The following is a 17122-nucleotide window of genomic DNA, read 5'->3' as shown; positions in this document are numbered from 1 at the left end:
GGGTGCGTGCTCCGTCCCCTCCTGTACTCCCTTTTCACCCACGACTGCATGGCCAGGCACGACTCCAACACCATCATTAAGTTTGCTGACGACACAACAGTGGAAGGCCTGATCACCGACAACGACGAGATAGCCTATAGGGAGGAGGTCAGAGACCTGGCCGGGTGATGCCAGAATAACAACCTATCCCTCAACGTAACCAAGACTAAGGAGATGATCGTGGACTACAGGAAAAGGAGCACCGAGCACGTCCCAATTCTCATCGACGGGGCTGTAGTGGAGCAGGTTGAGAGCTTCAAATTCCTCGGTGTCCACATCAACAACAAACTAGAATGGTCCAAACACACCAAGATAGTCGTGAAGAGGGCACGACAAAGCCTATTCCCCTTCAGGAAACTAAAAAGATTTGGCATGGGTCCTGAGATCCTGAAAAGGTTCTACAGCTGCAACATCGAGAGCATCCTGACCGGTTGCATCACTGCCTGTTATGGGTATATTGCTCTGCCTCCGATCGCAAGGCACTTCAGGGGGTAGTGCATATGGCCCAGTACATCACTGGGGCAAAGCTGCCTGCCATCCAGGACCTCTACACCAGGCGGTGTCAGAGGAAGGCCCTGAAAATTGTCAAAGACCCCAGTCATAGACTGTTCTCTCTACTACCGCATGGCAAGCGGTACCGGAGTGCCAAGTCTAGGAAAAAAAGGCTTCTCAACAGTTTTTACCCCCAAGCCATAAGACTCCTGAACAGGTAATCAAATGGTTACCCGGACTATTTGCATTGTGTCCCCCCCCCCCCCCAAACCCTCTTATACGCTGCTACTCTCTGTTTATCTTATATACATAGCCACTTTAACTATACATTCATGTACATACTACCGCAATTGGCCCGACCAACCAGTGCTCCCACACATTGGCTAACCGGGCTATCTGCATTGTGTCCCACCACCCGCCAACCCCTCTTTTTACGCTACTGCTACTCTCTGTTCATCATATATGCATAGTCACTTTAACCATACCCACATGTACATACTACCTCAATAAGCTTGACTGACCGTTGTCTGTATATAGCCTTGCTGCTCTTATTTTCAAATGTCTTTTTACTGTTGTTTTATTTCTTTACTTACACACACACACACACACACATACTTTTTTATTTTAGTTTCTCCACACTATTGGTTAGAGCCTGTAAGGAAGCATTTCACTGTAAGGTCTACACCTGTTGTATTCGGTGCACCTGACAAATAAACTTTGATTTGATTTGGTCAAGTCTGGTTATAATCCAGCCAATAGGTGTTGACTGTTTAGATGTGGTCCTAGTTGGTTGTTTAGATCTGATCATGGTGTTCTGAGTGTTTAACTGTTTGGTCATGGTTATCGTTTGACTCTTTAGGTGTGTTCATGGTTGACTGTTGTTTGGGTGTGGCCACAGTTGGGTGTGGTCGTGTTAAGCACCCCTCAGGACAGGGAAATAGCTTGCTGTTTCATTACATAATGAGGAGCAGGTCCAGGGCCAGGCGTAACAGGAGGAATAAGGGTCCTCTGTTCTCTTCTGTTTGACTGTTTGGCACGACCAGTGGAAAGTAGTTCTGCACTGCAACACCTCGTGTCTTTCTGTTTGGTGATGATGCCCGGTAGTGTATGTGTGTGTGTTTCTGTTCTGTTTGGTGAAAACGCCTGGGCTGGTAATGAACACTCAACGCCCCTTTCCGCCTGACAGGGTGAGGTCATGGAAGGCACCCCCTCACACACACAAACACGCATACATGCATGCACATACACACAAACCATGGCGCAAGCAACACACCGAGATGCACAAATTCACACACCCACACACACAGTACATTTACATTTTTTTATGTTTTTTTAATAACTGGGAATAAAGTGACAGACAGTAAACAGTAGCAGCGTATCTGATGAGTCAAAAAAGTTGGTGAAAAAAGTGTCAATGCAGAGTGTTCAGGTAGTTTGGTTAACTATTTAACTAACTATTTAGCAGTCTTATGGCTTAGAAGCTGTTCAGGGTCCTGTTGGTTCCAGACTTGGTGCATCGGTGCCCCTTGCCGTGCGGTAGCAGAGAGAAAAGTATATGGGTGTTTCCAAAATGCACACTACTGTACTCTACATACTCAAGTGCATTTTCTGAGGACGTTCTCTTGAATACGTTCTTGTGAGGATGAGAGTGTGGAGAACGCATAAAACATTTCATTTGAGAAGCACTCCCCCTACGTATTACCTCGCGCTGCATCTCCCATTCTCTGAACCTGATTCCATCCAGGACAATGGCAACAATAGAGACGAAACATACACAAAGAAAATGTTTTATTTCATAATTATCATCGTAATCTATCTAGCCAGCAAGCTAGTTAAACAGGCAAAAATTACCTGAACTTACCTATTCACTAAACCTTCCTTCTTCTAGCCAGGACAATGGCAATAAATCCAAAAGAAGATATGCACAAAGCAACCGTTTTACTTCATAACTATCAGCTGGCTATATGTGAATCATAATAATGTAGCTAACCAGATAGTATAACTGGCAAAAATGACCTAAAACCAATGTTATCCAAAGTAGATGTTAATTATTTGTTGGTAGCTACAAAGGACTGTTAGCTAGCTATCTGGGTCAGAGTTACACATGGAATAAACAAAACATACAGTCAATAATACAGTAGAACAAAAGAAAACAAAAAGTCTATATACAGTGAGTGCATATGAGGTAAGTTAAGGAAATAAATAGGCCATGGTGGCGAAGTAATTACAATATAGCAATTAAACACTGGAATGGTAGATCGGCAGAAGATGAATGTGCAAGTAGAGATACTGGGGTGTAAAGGAGCAAGATAAATAAATAAATACAGTATTGGGATGAGGTAGGTAGATAGATGGGCTGTTTACAGATGGGCTATGTACAGGTGCAGTGATCTGTGAGCTGCTCTGACAGCTGGTGCTTAAAGCTAGTGAGGGAGATGTGAGTCTCCAGCTTCAGAGATTTTTGCAGTTCGTTCCAGTCATGGGCAGCAGAGAACTGGAAGGAAATAAGACCAAAGGAGGAATTGGCTTTGGGGGTGCCCAGTGAGATATACCTGCTGGAGCGCGTGCTACGAGTGGGTGCTGCTATGGTGACCAGTGAGCTGAGATAAAGCGGAGCTTTACCTAACAGAGACTTGTAGATAACCTGTAGCCAGTGGGTTTGGCGACGAGTATGAAGCGAGAGCCAGCCAACGAGCGCGTACAGGTCGCAAAGGTGGGTAGTATATGGGGCTTTGGTGACAAAGCGGATGGCACTGTGATAGACTGCATCCAGTTTGTTGAGTAGAGTGTTAGAGGCTATTTTATAGATGACATCACCGAAGTCGAGGATCGGTAGGATGGTCAGTTTTACGAGGGTATGTTTGGCAGCATGAGTGAAGGATGCTTTGTTGCGATATAGGAAGCTGATTCTAGATTTAATTTTGGATTGGAGATGCTTAATGTGAGTCTGGAAGGAGAGTTTACAGTCTAACCAGACACCCAGGTATTTGTAGTTGTCCACGTATTCTAAGTCAGAGCCGTCCAGAGTAATGATGCTGGACGGGCGAGCAGGTGCGGGCAGTGATCGATTGAATAAAATGTGTTTAGTTTTACTTGCGTTTAAGAGCAGTTGGAGGCCACGGAAGGAGAGTTGTATGGCATTGAAGCTCGTCTGGAGGTTAGTTAATACAGTGTCCAAAGAGGGGCCAGAAGTATACAGAATGGAGTCGTCTGCGTAGAGGTGGATCAGAGAATCACCAGCAGCAAGAGCACTTACTATGGTCTTACGACCTACACACACTACAGTGTGTATTGTAGGCAGGTAAACATGCCAAAATTAACACAGCATGTATTTATTAACGTAGCAAGATAAAATATTGTAGTCAGGCAAATATGAGATGTGAATAGGCAACATTTCATTCCTAAGTCAGTGTATTTTCTCTTGCTTCAGTTGAAATAATGTCCACCATTGATTAAAAAAAAAAGCATTATTTTTACATGGTTGCGTCATATTTCTTTGCATACTTTCCGTTGAAGCTTGAATCAATGCATGCTTCAAAATATGTACATGTAAATGCTCCATTTCGCATACTTTGATTTGGATTTATACTCCAACCCTCCCATGCTTCAATTTGCATGCTCAGAGCACGGTAATATGCATTTTGAGAAACAACCTGAGTTGGGAGGCTCGACTCAATTCCAATTTTTAGGGCCTTCCTCTGAGATTGCCTCGTATAGATATTGCCTCATCTGTGGATCTGTTGGGGTGTTATGCAAATTGGTGTAGGTTGATGTGAGTAATGTAAGCATTTCATGGCTACAGATGTGAGAGCTACGGGGCGATAGTCATCTAGACAGGTTACCTTAGTCTTCTTGGGCAGAGGAACTATGGTGGTCTGCCTGAAACATGTAAACTGGGTCAGGGAGAGGTTGAAAATGTCAGGGAAGATACTTACCAGCTGGTCAGTGCATGCTCTGAGTACGCGTCCTGGTAATCCGTCTGGCCACACTGCCTTGTGAATGTTAACCTGTTTAAAGGTCTTACTCACATCGGCTATGGAGTGTGTGATCACTCAGTCGTCCGGAACAGCTGGTGCTCTCACGCATGGTTCAGTGTTGCTTGCCTCAAAGCTAGCATGGATGGCATTTAGCTTGTTTGGTAGGCTCTCATCACTGGGCAGCTCGTGGCTGGGTTTCCCTTTGTAATCTGTGATAGTTTGCAAGCCCTGCCAAATCCGACGAGCATCAGAGCCAGTGTAGTAGGATTTGGTCTTAATCCTGTATTTACCCTTTGCCTGTTTGATGATTTGTCGGAGGGCGTAGCGGGATTTCTTATAAGCATCCAGGTTAGTTTCCCGCTCCTTGAAAGCGGTAGCTATAGCCTTAAAATCAGTGCAGATGTTGCCTGTAATCAATGGCTTTTGGTTGGGATATGTACGTATGGTCACTGTGGGGACGATGTCGTCGATGCACTTATTAATAAAGCCGGTGACTAATGTGGTAAACTCCTCAATGTTATCAGATGAGTCAGGGAACATATTCCAGTCTGTGCTAGCGAAACAGTCCTGTAGCTTAGTATTCACTTCATTGGACCACTTCCGTGTTGAGCGCGCCACTGGTTCTTCCTGTTTGAGATTTTGCTTGTAAGCAGGAATCCGAAGGATAGAGTTATGGTCAGATTTGCCAAATGGAGGGCGAGGGAGAGCTTTGTATGCATCTCTGTGTGTGGAGTAAAGGTGATCTTGCCATGCTTTTGCCTGTAGTTGCACAGGTGACATGCTGGTAGAAATGAGGTAAAGCAGATTTTAGTTTTCCTCCTTTAAATCACCGGCTACTAGGAGGACCACTTTTTGGATGAGCATTTTCTTGTTTGCTAATGGCCCTATTCAGCTCTTTCAGTGCGGTCTTAGTGATAGCATCGGTTTGTGGTGGTAAATAGACAGATACGAAAATTATATATACCTCTTGGTAAATAGAATGCCTCATGATAAACCATACTAACTTTGGCGAGAAGAACCTTGAGACTTCCTTAACATTAGAGATTGCACACCAGCTGTTGTTAACAAAGATACAAACACCACTCCCGTTGAGCTTACCCGACGCTGCCGTTCTGTCCTGCCGATTCATAGAAAAACCAGCTGGAATATTATCCATCTCCTTGTTCAGCCAAGTTTCAGAGAAACATAGGTAATTACAGTTCTTTAGATCCCGTTGATAGGATATTCTCAAACAGAGTTTGTTTGGTTTGTTCTCCAGTGATTGTAGAATAGAACAGAGAGTAGAAGCGTATCATTTACTCTCCACCGTAGCTTAATCGGGGTACCTGTACATCAGCCTCTATATCGCTGTCTCTTTCTCTTCCGAGTGTCAGGGATTAGGGCCTGGTCTGGGGTGAGCAGTATGTCCTGTGCCGCTGACTCATTGAAGTAGAAATCTTCATCCAAATCAAGGCTGTTGATCACTGTTCTGATGTCCAGAAGCTCTTTTCGGTCATAGGAAACGATGGCGGAAACATTATTTACGAAATAAATTAAGATCAGCTCCAAAGAACACACAAAATAGTAGAATTGGTCAGGGGCCCGTAAAACGTCCGCTATACATCCCAGCTTCATTTCCTGTGTGTGTGTGTGCATGTCTGGTAGTGAGACCTCCAACTAAGGCTTGACCTAACTGGGGCGGTGGCAGTCACGAAATTCCGTCAGCCGGTGATTGTCAAGCAAATAACTGTCGGTCTCACGGTAATTGACAGTTAATTAACATAAACACATGCAGCATCTCCTGGCGCCCACACACAGCCTACAAGCCATTTAAAAAAGTTGAATAAATCCATGTGATATAGCCTTCACAAGAACTTGATAATGCTTCAAATTTCACAGCGGCATCCCCTTTGTGGCCGTAATGCACCCCAAAAAACCATGCCTTTTGTGGCCCGGAGTGCTGTGTTGTGCCCTTCTTCCTTATTGTGCTGCGCAATCCTTATTGTGCTGCGCCTCTCACTCATATGGCTCTCTGTCACGTGATCAGGTCTTGCTCACAGGCTACAAGTGAAGACAGACACATCGGGGACTGCGCAAATCCTTATCCACTTCCGAGGTGCATATTGAAGCTATTTGAAGAACTTTCCCATTTACTGTTCGTCAGCCAACAGGATGAGTAGGCCTAACGAACAGCAAAAGCACTAGCCTATGTCAATCTACTATCCCCCATAGTACAAAAGTTAACCTATTCTATTCTGTGCGAGAAATATATATATTCCTAACATAGTCTGGGACAGATAGATCCCAAATGACTACAAATGACTGCATTATCATGCACCACTAGCATCCCAAAAACCTTTTTATGCAAGGAGGCTGCCGTAACAGATCAGAACGTTTAGCTTAAAATGTTGATAAACTATTATACTATTTCTTCACATTATAAGCACAGCAATGTGTACATGGTATTAGGCTAAAAGCGCAAATGTTCCATTAGCGGAAAACACCATTATGAAAAGTGACCGCAAATGCATTATGCATGTAATGCTTTTATTATAAAGGTGCATTTTATGGTGAAAATGATCTTTCCCAAACGTGAAACTCACGTGCTGCTTATATATGCCAGTTATTAATATGCTTAATTTAAAAAAAGTTGTATTTATTTTACCTTTATCTAACTAGGCAAGTCAGTTAAGAACAAATTCTTATTTTCAATGACGTCCTAGGAACAGTGGGTTAACTGCCTGTTCAGTGGCAGAACGAAAGATTTGTACCTTGTCAGCTCGGGGGTTTGAACTTATATTAAAACATATAGGCCTATGGGCCAGGCTACATGAGGTGAGCGACTATGATTAGAAAAAGTCGCAAAAAAAGGGGCATTGTTTCTTACGCTGGGCGTCATTCCCAAGTGATAATATATCATTCACAAGTGATAGGCTAATATTGTCACCCATCAGACGATTCTTGATTTCAAATCAAATGTATTTATATAGCCCTTTGTACATCAGTTGATATCTCAAATTAGTGTACAGAAACCCAGCCTACAACCCCAAACAGCAAGCAATGCAGGTGTTGAAGCACATTGGCTAGGAGAAACTCCCTAGAAAGGCCAAAACCTAGGAAGAAACCTAGAGAGGAACCAGGCTATGAGGGGTGGCCAGTCCTCTTCTGGCTGTGCCGGGTGGAGATTATAACAGAACATGGCCAAGTGTTCATAAATGACCAGAATGGTCAAATAATAGGTCTGGGACAGGTAGCACGTCCGGTGAACAGGTCAGGATTCCATAGCCGCAGGCAGAACAGTTGAAACTGGAGCAGCAGCACGGCCAGGTGGACTGGGGACAGCAAGGAGTCATCATGCCAGGTAGTCCTGAGGCATGGTCCTAGGGCTCAGGTCCTCCGAGAGTGAGAAAGAAAGAGATAATTAGAGAGAGCATACTTAAATTCACACAGGACACCGGATAAGACAGGAGAAGTACTCCAGATATAACAGACTGACCCTAGCCCCCCGACACTACTGCAGCATAAATAATGGCGGCTGAGACAGGAGGGGTCAGGAGACACTGTGGCCCCATCCGATGATACCCCCGGACAGGGCCAAACAGGAAGGATATAACCCCACCCACTTTGCCAAAGCACAGCCCCCACACCACTAGAGGGATATCTTCAACCACCAACTTACCATCCTGAGACAAGGCCGAGTATAGCCCACAAAGATCTCCGCCACGGCACAACCCAAGGGGGGGGGGGGAGCCAACCCAATTTAATCTGGTCTTTACATATGCTAAATAATATATGTGTGACATTTGTTTTAATTTAGAATGGACCATTATCATGCACCTGTATCGAAACGAGGCAGCGGGAAAAAAAACATGTCATCTATGCACTTAAATAGCAAATGGAGGATGCTAATCCCCGTGGTTTATTGTCATGCCAGCCAGGTAGGCTATACTCCTGCTGTAAATATAAGCAATGTGCTTAATATTAGGAAAGTTGAGAAATACATTTAGTTGGCCTAGCCTATAGAAAGCTGATGGGATCCTCCTCTTTTTATTAGCAGCCATCACTCTGTTTTCTCCCGCAATTGCATAGCCTATAGAAATGTTGAGCAACATGAGCTCATGAAGTGTTTGATTAGATTTTCTAATACATTTGCATTGAAGTCAAGAGTGATTATAGGGACAATGTAGTGCTGAGTCTATTGTAGTTAGCAAGTTTGGTAGGCTACTAATGACCAGCAGCAGCATCAGAGCTTGGAGAAGCCTAATTACAGTAACTATACAGTCATGTGGAATTTGACTGCCTTCATGACACGTGACCGCCAGTGTGGAGGTAATACGTCACCGCATCAGCCCTAGACCTGACTAAGATCCACCTTGGATCGAAACATTGTCACTATTAAAATGTGCTATTAGTAGCCTTACATTGCCTCTCTAACTAACACATGTGGGCCTCTTTCTCCCCTATGTTTGACTGTATTAATATGTCTTATTCAGACTGTGTGAAGTGAAACATGACTTAGCTTTATCCAACCCATGATTCCCACTCTCTCTCCTCTCTCCCAGAGTTGCTGTATAACCTGACAGCTGATGTGGATAAGAGACAGAGGAGCCAGCCTTCTAGAGTGTACTTGGTTCAGAACGGAGCCCAGATGAGCTCTGTGAGCAACGAGCTCAGTCTGGACATCAACACAGTGGAGTGCCACCAGTACACTGCATACGTTAAGGTGAGTTCTTAGACCTCAGTCATATGAGGGAGTCAGTCATATAGCTTTCACCTGGATTCACCTGATCAGTCTTTGTCTTGGCAAGAGCCGGTGTTCCTAATGTTTTGTACACTCAGTGTAGCAAAATGCTTGTGTTTCTAGCTCCAACAGCGCAGTAATATCTAACAAGTAATATCTAACAATTTCACAACATATACCCAATACACGCAAATCTAAGTAAAGGAATGGAATTAAGAATATATAAATATATGGACGAGCGATGTCAGAGCGGCATAGACTAAGATACAGTAGAATATAATACAGTATATACATATAATTTATTGCAAAATATGTAAACATTATTCAAGTGACTAGTGTTCCATTTATTAAAGTGGCCAGTGAATTCCAAGTCCATGTATATAGGCAACAGCCTCTAATGTGCTAGTGATGGCTATTTAACAGAAGCTGCTTTTCAGTCTTTCTGTCCCAGCTTTGATGCACCTGTACTGACCTCGGCTTCTGGATGATAGCGGGGTGAACAGGCAATGGTGGTTGTTGTCCTTCATGTGTGTGGTTGCATGTGTGTCTGTTTGAGTGGTATTTGACTGTAGCCTGCTGGGTCAGGTCAAAGGTGAAAGGCAGGCGGTCATAATGGTTCATAAAACCACTGTTTACTTTGACTGTGCTGTCATCTCCACATGGGTAGAAACCATAGACATTGAAACCAGTTGATAGTAATAGTGCTGACCTCATCCACGTATTCTTAGGGAAAACTCCCGATGGCGCATGAAGCCGGAAGTATTTGAATTTGAAGCGCTCAAAGGATCATGGCCGATGTAGTCGTTTTTATTCTGCCTGAGAGAGTAAACCCAATGCTGCAAGATGACGTCGCCGTCAATAATGGAAGCCCTGGACATAAACAGTCGAAAACCAACCGGTTAGGCTAGATTGGATTTATATATAATTTATATATAATTTATACAATTATTTTATCTTGATTCTGTATTTTTATATATTTGTAGGCTATCTTTATCATTTGTGCAACTGCTCTGTCATCCTCTGTTCTCCGCTCTGTCATCCTCTGTTCTCCACTTTGTCATCCTCTGTTCTCTGCTATGTTGTCCTCTTGCAGCCCCATAGACATTGGTCAGCCACTCCATCTACTCTTGACAGGCTTGTTGACTCCGCGCTCTCATCTGGATAGCACACCACACCCCCTTAGGTGCATAATTCACCTAAGGGGGGATCGAACTTGATCATAATTTAAAAGAAATAGAGCCCAAAATGGCAGGCCCCCCCCAAAAAAAATTGTCCGTTCTGGGGCCTCCCGGGTGGCGCAGTGGTTAAGGGCGCTGTACTGCAGCGCCAGCTGTGCCATCAGAGACTCTGGGTTCGTGCCCAGGCTCTATCGTAACCGGCCGCGACCGGGAGGTCCGTGGGGCGATGCACAATTGGCCTAGCGTCATCAGGGTTAGGGAGGGCTTGGCCGGTAGGGATGTCCTTGTCTACTCGCGGTGCGCGCTAACCAAGGTTGCCAGGTACACGGTGTTTCCTCCGACACATTGGCGCGGCTGGCTTCTGGGTTGTATGCGCTCTGTGTTAAGAAGCAGTGCGGCTTGGTTGGGTTGTGTATCGGTGGACGCATGACTTTCAACCTTCGTCTCTCCCGTGCCCGTACGGGAGTTGTAGCGATGAGACAAGATAGTAGCTACTAAAAACAATTGGATACCACGAAAAAGGGGTAAAACAAAAATAAATATATATACAGTGCCTTGCGAAAGTATTCGGCCCCCTTGAACTTTGCGACCTTTTGCCACATTTCAGGCTCCAAACATAAAGATATAAAACTGTATTTTTTTGTGAAGAATCAACAACAAGTGGGACACAATCATGAAGTGGAACGACATTTATTGGATATTTCAAACTTTTTTAACTAATCAAAAACTGAAAAATTGGGCGTGCAAAATTATTCAGCCCCCTTAAGTTAATACTTTGTAGCGCCACCTTTTGCTGCGATTACAGCTGTAAGTCGCTTGGGGTATGTCTCTATCAGTTTTGCACATCGAGAGACTGACATTTTTTCCCATTCCTCCTTGCAAAACAGCTCGAGCTCAGTGAGGTTGGATGGAGAGCATTTGTGAACAGCAGTTTTCAGTTCTTTCCACAGATTCTCGATTGGATTCAGGTCTGGACTTTGACTTGGCCATTCTAACACCTGGATATGTTTATTTTTGAACCATTCCATTGTAGATTTTGCTTTATGTTTTGGATCATTGTCTTGTTGGAAGACAAATCTCCGTCCCAGTCTCAGGTCTTTTGCAGACTCCATCAGGTTTTCTTCCAGAATGGTCCTATATTTGGCTCCATCCATCTTCCCATCAATTTTAACCATCTTCCCTGTCCCCGCTGAAGAAAAGCAGGCCCAAAGCATGATGCTGCCACCACCATGTTTGACAGTGGGGATGGTGTGTTCAGCTGTGTTGCTTTTACTCCAAACATAACGTTTTGCATTGTTGCCAAAAAGTTCAATTTTGGTTTCATCTGACCAGAGCACCTTCTTCCACATGTTTGGTGTGTCTCCCAGGTGGCTTGTGGCAAACTTTAAACAACACTTTTTATGGATATCTTTAAGAAATGGCTTTCTTCTTGCCACTCTTCCATAAAGGCCAGATTTGTGCAATATACGACTGATTGTTGTCCTATGGACAGAGTCTCCCACCTCAGCTGTAGATCTCTGCAATTCATCCAGAGTGATCATGGGCCTCTTGGCTGCATCTCTGATCAGTCTTCTCCTTGTATGAGCTGAAAGTTTAGAGGGACGGCCAGGTCTTGGTAGATTTGCAGTGGTCTGATACTCCTTCCATTTCAATATTATCGCTTGCACAGTGCTCCTTGGGATGTTTAAAGCTTGGGAAATATTTTTGTATCCAAATCCGGCTTTAAACTTCTTCACAACAGTATCTCGGACCTGCCTGGTGTGTTCCTTGTTCTTCATGATGCTCTCTGCGCTTTTAACGGACCTCTGAGACTATCACAGTGCAGGTGCATTTATACGGAGACTTGATTACACACAGGTGGATTGTATTTATCCTCATTAGTCATTTAGGTCAACATTGGATCATTCAGAGATCCTCACTGAACTTCTGGAGAGAGTTTGCTTCACTGAAAGTAAAGGGGCTGAATAATTTTGCACGCCCAATTTTTCAGTTTTTGATTTGTTAAAAAAGTTTGAAATATCCAATAAATGTCGTTCCACTTCATGATTGTGTCCCACTTGTTGTTGATTCTTCACAAAAAAATACAGTTTAATATCTTTATGTTTGAAGCCTGAAATGTGGCAAAAGGTCGCAAAGTTCAAGGGGGCCGAATACTTTCGCAAGGCACTGTATTTTTAAATTGTCCGTTCTGGTGATCGTAATTTACATAGGCATTCTAGGGCAGACTATGGCTTTTGGCACTGCTAGGTTGATACACAGTAGCCGACCAGCAGAGCTTGTGACTTCACGCTCCAGCTGGACAGAGAGGGCCTTGTGGAAACAGGAGGCAGAAAAGTAATCTATTACACAGTTAACATAGCTAAGTAGCAGGGAAATATGTGACTTAAACTGGAGAAAGAACCCTCCACACTCACTGTTGAGCCATGCAATTTTCAGTCATTTAATTTCCAAGCTTTCTGTCACAGTAGTAAACCTTTGTCACTATTCTCAGATAGTATAGCCTAGAACTCTAACGAAGCCTATTTTTAAACTAAGTTTTAACGACTGCAATTTGCATGAATCTTAATGTGCAGACGAAAGCTTCTCGTACTAAAAACAGTAGACAGATGCTCCATTGTCACTTCATAAGTAGTTAGTTACTTTATGGTAGCCAGCTGATTCAGAAGCGGCAATAGAGCGGACCTATGTCCTGAGGTCTGAGGGCGTACATTTATGTCTCACCTCCTGCTAATGGGGACCAGAGGTCCCACCCCACACGGAGCCTGTACATTTTACTGGCATTCTTCACAGTGGACCCCAGGCTCATTTCTCCCTGAGAGGCTGAGCCCGACTGAACTATGCAGTGAAAGGATCTGTCATTATAATGCTAGCCTTCTCTTCATCTCTCTCTCTCCCCCCCCAAACAGCCCAGGGTTCAAACACCATTCAAAAACTCTTATACTTTATCTGTGCTTGCCTGGTTTAATTGTCCAATAGAATAGTTTCCAAAACGGCAAACCCCGCCCATCTGGCACTCCAGACAGGCTAAAGCAAACACTCAAAGTATTTAAAAGATCCCTGAACCCAGAGCTTCTACCCACCCATACAGCCCTGTGATAAGTATACTTAAGTGATAATGCCTGAGAAGCCAGTATTTGGAAGATATATTGGCATGGGTGTTGTTTATTATATCCTCCAATATATCCTCCAAACACCGGCTTCGATGGCATTATCACTTTTATACAACGGGTTACAAACATATTCAAATAATGATTGACATATTTTCATTAAAAACATTATTTTATTGAATGTATCATACTATTTCATCCTTCCACAAGATATAGTCACGAAACAAATCTAGGGTTGCTACCCAAGCCGGCTGGACGTTTGTTCTATTGGTTCTGTTGCCAGAGATGCGACTGTGTCTGTTCTGTGTCTATGGACGCAACCCAGTCGTTCAGTCTTTTAGTTCTGTGTCTATGGACCACGACCCAGTCGTTCAGTCTTTTTGTTCTGTGTCTATGGACGCGACCCAGTCGTTCAGTCTTTTTGTTCTGTGTCTATGGACGCGACCCAGTCGTTCAGTCTTTTTGTTCTGTGTCTATGGACGCGACCCAGTCGTTCAGTCTTTTAGTTCTGTGTCAATGGACCACGACCCAGTCGTTCAGTCTTTTAGTTCTGTGTCTATGGACGCGACCCAGTCGTTCAGTCTTTTAGTTCTGTATCTATGGACGCGAACCAGTCGTTCAGTCTTTTTGTTCTGTGTCTATGGACGCGACCCAGTCGTTCAGTCTTTTTGTTCTGTGTCTATGGACGCGACCCAGTCGTTCAGTCTTTTTGTTCTGTGTCTATGAACCACGACCCAGTCGTTCAGTCTTTTAGTTCTGTGTCTATGGACCATGACCCAGTCGTTCAGTCTTTTAGTTCTGTGTCTATGGACCACGACCCAGTCGTTCAGTCTTTTTGTTCTGTGTCTATGGACGCGACCCAGTCGTTCAGTCTTTTTGTTCTGTGTCTATGGACCACGACCCAGTCGTTCAGTCTTTTAGTTTTGTGTCTATGGACGCGACCCAGTCGTTCAGTCTTTTTGTTCTGTGTCTATGGACGCGACCCAGTCGTTCAGTCTTTTAGTTCTGTGTCTATGGACGCGACCCAGTCGTTCAGTCTTTTTGTTCTGTGTCTATGGACGCGACCCAGTCGTTCAGTCTTTTTGTTCTGTGTCTATGGACCACGACCCAGTCGTTCAGTCTTTTTGTTCTGTGTCTATGGGCACGACCCAGTCGTTCAGTCTTTTTGTTCTGTGTCTATGGGCACGACCCAGTCGTTCAGTCTTTTTGTTCTGTGTCTATGGACGCGACCCAGTCGTTCAGTCTTTTTGTTCTGTGTCTATGGACCTGACCCAGTCATTCAGTCTTTTTGTTCTGTGTCTATGGACCTGACCCAGTCGTTCAGTCTTTTTGTTCTGTGTCTATGGGCACGACCCAGTCGTTCAGTCTTTTTGTTCTGTGTCTATGGGCACGACCCAGTCGTTCAGTCTTTTTGTTCTGTGTCTATGGACGCGACCCAGTCGTTCAGTCTTTTTGTTCTGTGTCTATGGACGCGACCCAGTCGTTCAGTCTTTTTGTTCTGTGTCTATGGACGCGACCCAGTCGTTCAGTCTTTTTGTTCTGTGTCTATGGACGCGACCCAGTCGTTCAGTCTTTTTGTTCTGTGTCTATGAACCACGACCCAGTCGTTCAGTCTTTTAGTTCTGTGTCTATGGACCATGACCCAGTCGTTCAGTCTTTTAGTTCTGTGTCTATGGACCACGACCCAGTCGTTCAGTCTTTTTGTTCTGTGTCTATGGACGCGACCCAGTCGTTCAGTCTTTTTGTTCTGTGTCTATGGACCACGACCCAGTCGTTCAGTCTTTTAGTTTTGTGTCTATGGACGCGACCCAGTCGTTCAGTCTTTTTGTTCTGTGTCTATGGACGCGACCCAGTCGTTCAGTCTTTTAGTTCTGTGTCTATGGACGCGACCCAGTCGTTCAGTCTTTTTGTTCTGTGTCTATGGACGCGACCCAGTCGTTCAGTCTTTTTGTTCTGTGTCTATGGACCACGACCCAGTCGTTCAGTCTTTTTGTTCTGTGTCTATGGGCACGACCCAGTCGTTCAGTCTTTTTGTTCTGTGTCTATGGGCACGACCCAGTCGTTCAGTCTTTTTGTTCTGTGTCTATGGACGCGACCCAGTCGTTCAGTCTTTTTGTTCTGTGTCTATGGACCTGACCCAGTCATTCAGTCTTTTTGTTCTGTGTCTATGGACCTGACCCAGTCGTTCAGTCTTTTTGTTCTGTGTCTATGGGCACGACCCAGTCGTTCAGTCTTTTTGTTCTGTGTCTATGGGCACGACCCAGTCGTTCAGTCTTTTTGTTCTGTGTCTATGGACGCGACCCAGTCGTTCAGTCTTTTTGTTCTGTGTCTATGGACGCGACCCAGTCGTTCAGTCTTTTAGTTCTGTGTCTATGGGCACGACCCAGTCGTTCAGTCTTTTAGTTCTGTGTCTATGGGCACGACCCAGTCGTTCAGTCTTTTTGTTCTGTGTCTATGGACGCGACCCAGTCGTTCAGTCTTTTGTTCTGTGTCTATGGACCTGACCCAGTCGTTCAGTCTTTTAGTTCTGTGTCTATGGGCACGACCCAGTCGTTCACTCTTTTAGTTCTGTGTCTATGGGCACGACCCAGTTGTTCAGTCTTTTAGTTCTGTGTCTATGGACCTGACCCAGTCGTTCAGTCTTTTTGTTCTGTGTCTATGGACGCGACCCAGTCGTTCAGTCTTTTGTTCTGTGTCTATGGACCTGACCCAGTCGTTCAGTCTTTTAGTTCTGTGTCTATGGACGCGACCCAGTCGTTCAGTCTTTTAGTTCTGTGTCTATGGGCACGACCCAGTTGTTCAGTCTTTTAGTTCTGTGTCTATGGACCTGACCCAGTCGTTCAGTCTTTTTGTTCTGTGTCTATGGACGCGACCCAGTCGTTCAGTCTTTTTGTTCTGTGTCTATGGACCTGACCCAGTCGTTCAGTCTTTTAGTTCTGTGTCTATGGACGCGACCCAGTCGTTCAGTCTTTTTGTTCTGTGTCTATGGACGCGACCCAGTCGTTCAGTCTTTTAGTTCTGTGTCTATGGACGCGACCCAGTCGTTCAGTCTTTTTGTTCTGTGTCTATGGACGCGACCCAGTCGTTCAGTCTTTTTGTTCTGTGTCTATGGACGCGACCCAGTCGTTCAGTCTTTTTGTTCTGTGTCTATGGACCTGACCCAGTCGTTCAGTCTAAATGTTCCATTGCCTTACTAGCTGGAAAAGTTCTTATCCCTTGCTTGCTAGCTAGCTAGCCTACTACAGCTAACAGTCACGTCAAAATGTGCAGCCATAATAACAGCAAAGTAGCTGCATTTGCATTTGTTTCAGCTGTTTTCTAGTGACATTTATTTGGATACATTCATAACATTGAGCTAATGAGGCGCGATTTCGCCTGGCATAAAAAATGGATAGATTCTGTAATGATTCATGATTTCGAATGGTTGAAAAAAGCTGTCTGTCTGTCTCGTCGCGACTCCCGGCACGTTCTTCACTATGGGACTGTTAGAGATCAAATTTGAATATTGAAACAATGTTGCAGACAGCAAGGTTTATACAAATCTTCACTGTTGAAAACTAAATGTTACGCCAAAAGAAATGAGATAATGGCTAGTGAGATAATGGCTAG

The 17122-nt window shown here is 44.4% G+C and overlaps 1 protein-coding gene across 2 annotated transcripts in view; it reads left to right on the top strand.

Moving 5' to 3' along the window:
- itga9 (integrin subunit alpha 9) overlaps nt 1-17122 on the top strand; it is a 151315-nt gene that overhangs the window by 59143 nt on the left and 75050 nt on the right. For both annotated transcript variants that reach the window (XM_036956146.2, XM_090212956.1), the window contains one exon: nt 9050-9210. In XM_036956146.2, coding sequence (XP_036812041.2) covers nt 9050-9210 — 161 coding nt within the window. The remainder of the gene's footprint in view (nt 1-9049; nt 9211-17122) is intronic.

The sequence above is a fragment of the Oncorhynchus mykiss genome, chromosome 20, assembly GCF_057628025.1.
Source record: "Oncorhynchus mykiss isolate SJ-2025 chromosome 20, ASM5762802v1, whole genome shotgun sequence".
In the NCBI taxonomy this organism is placed as follows: domain Eukaryota; kingdom Metazoa; phylum Chordata; class Actinopteri; order Salmoniformes; family Salmonidae; genus Oncorhynchus; species Oncorhynchus mykiss.
This window is presented reverse-complemented; position numbering and strand designations above follow the sequence as displayed.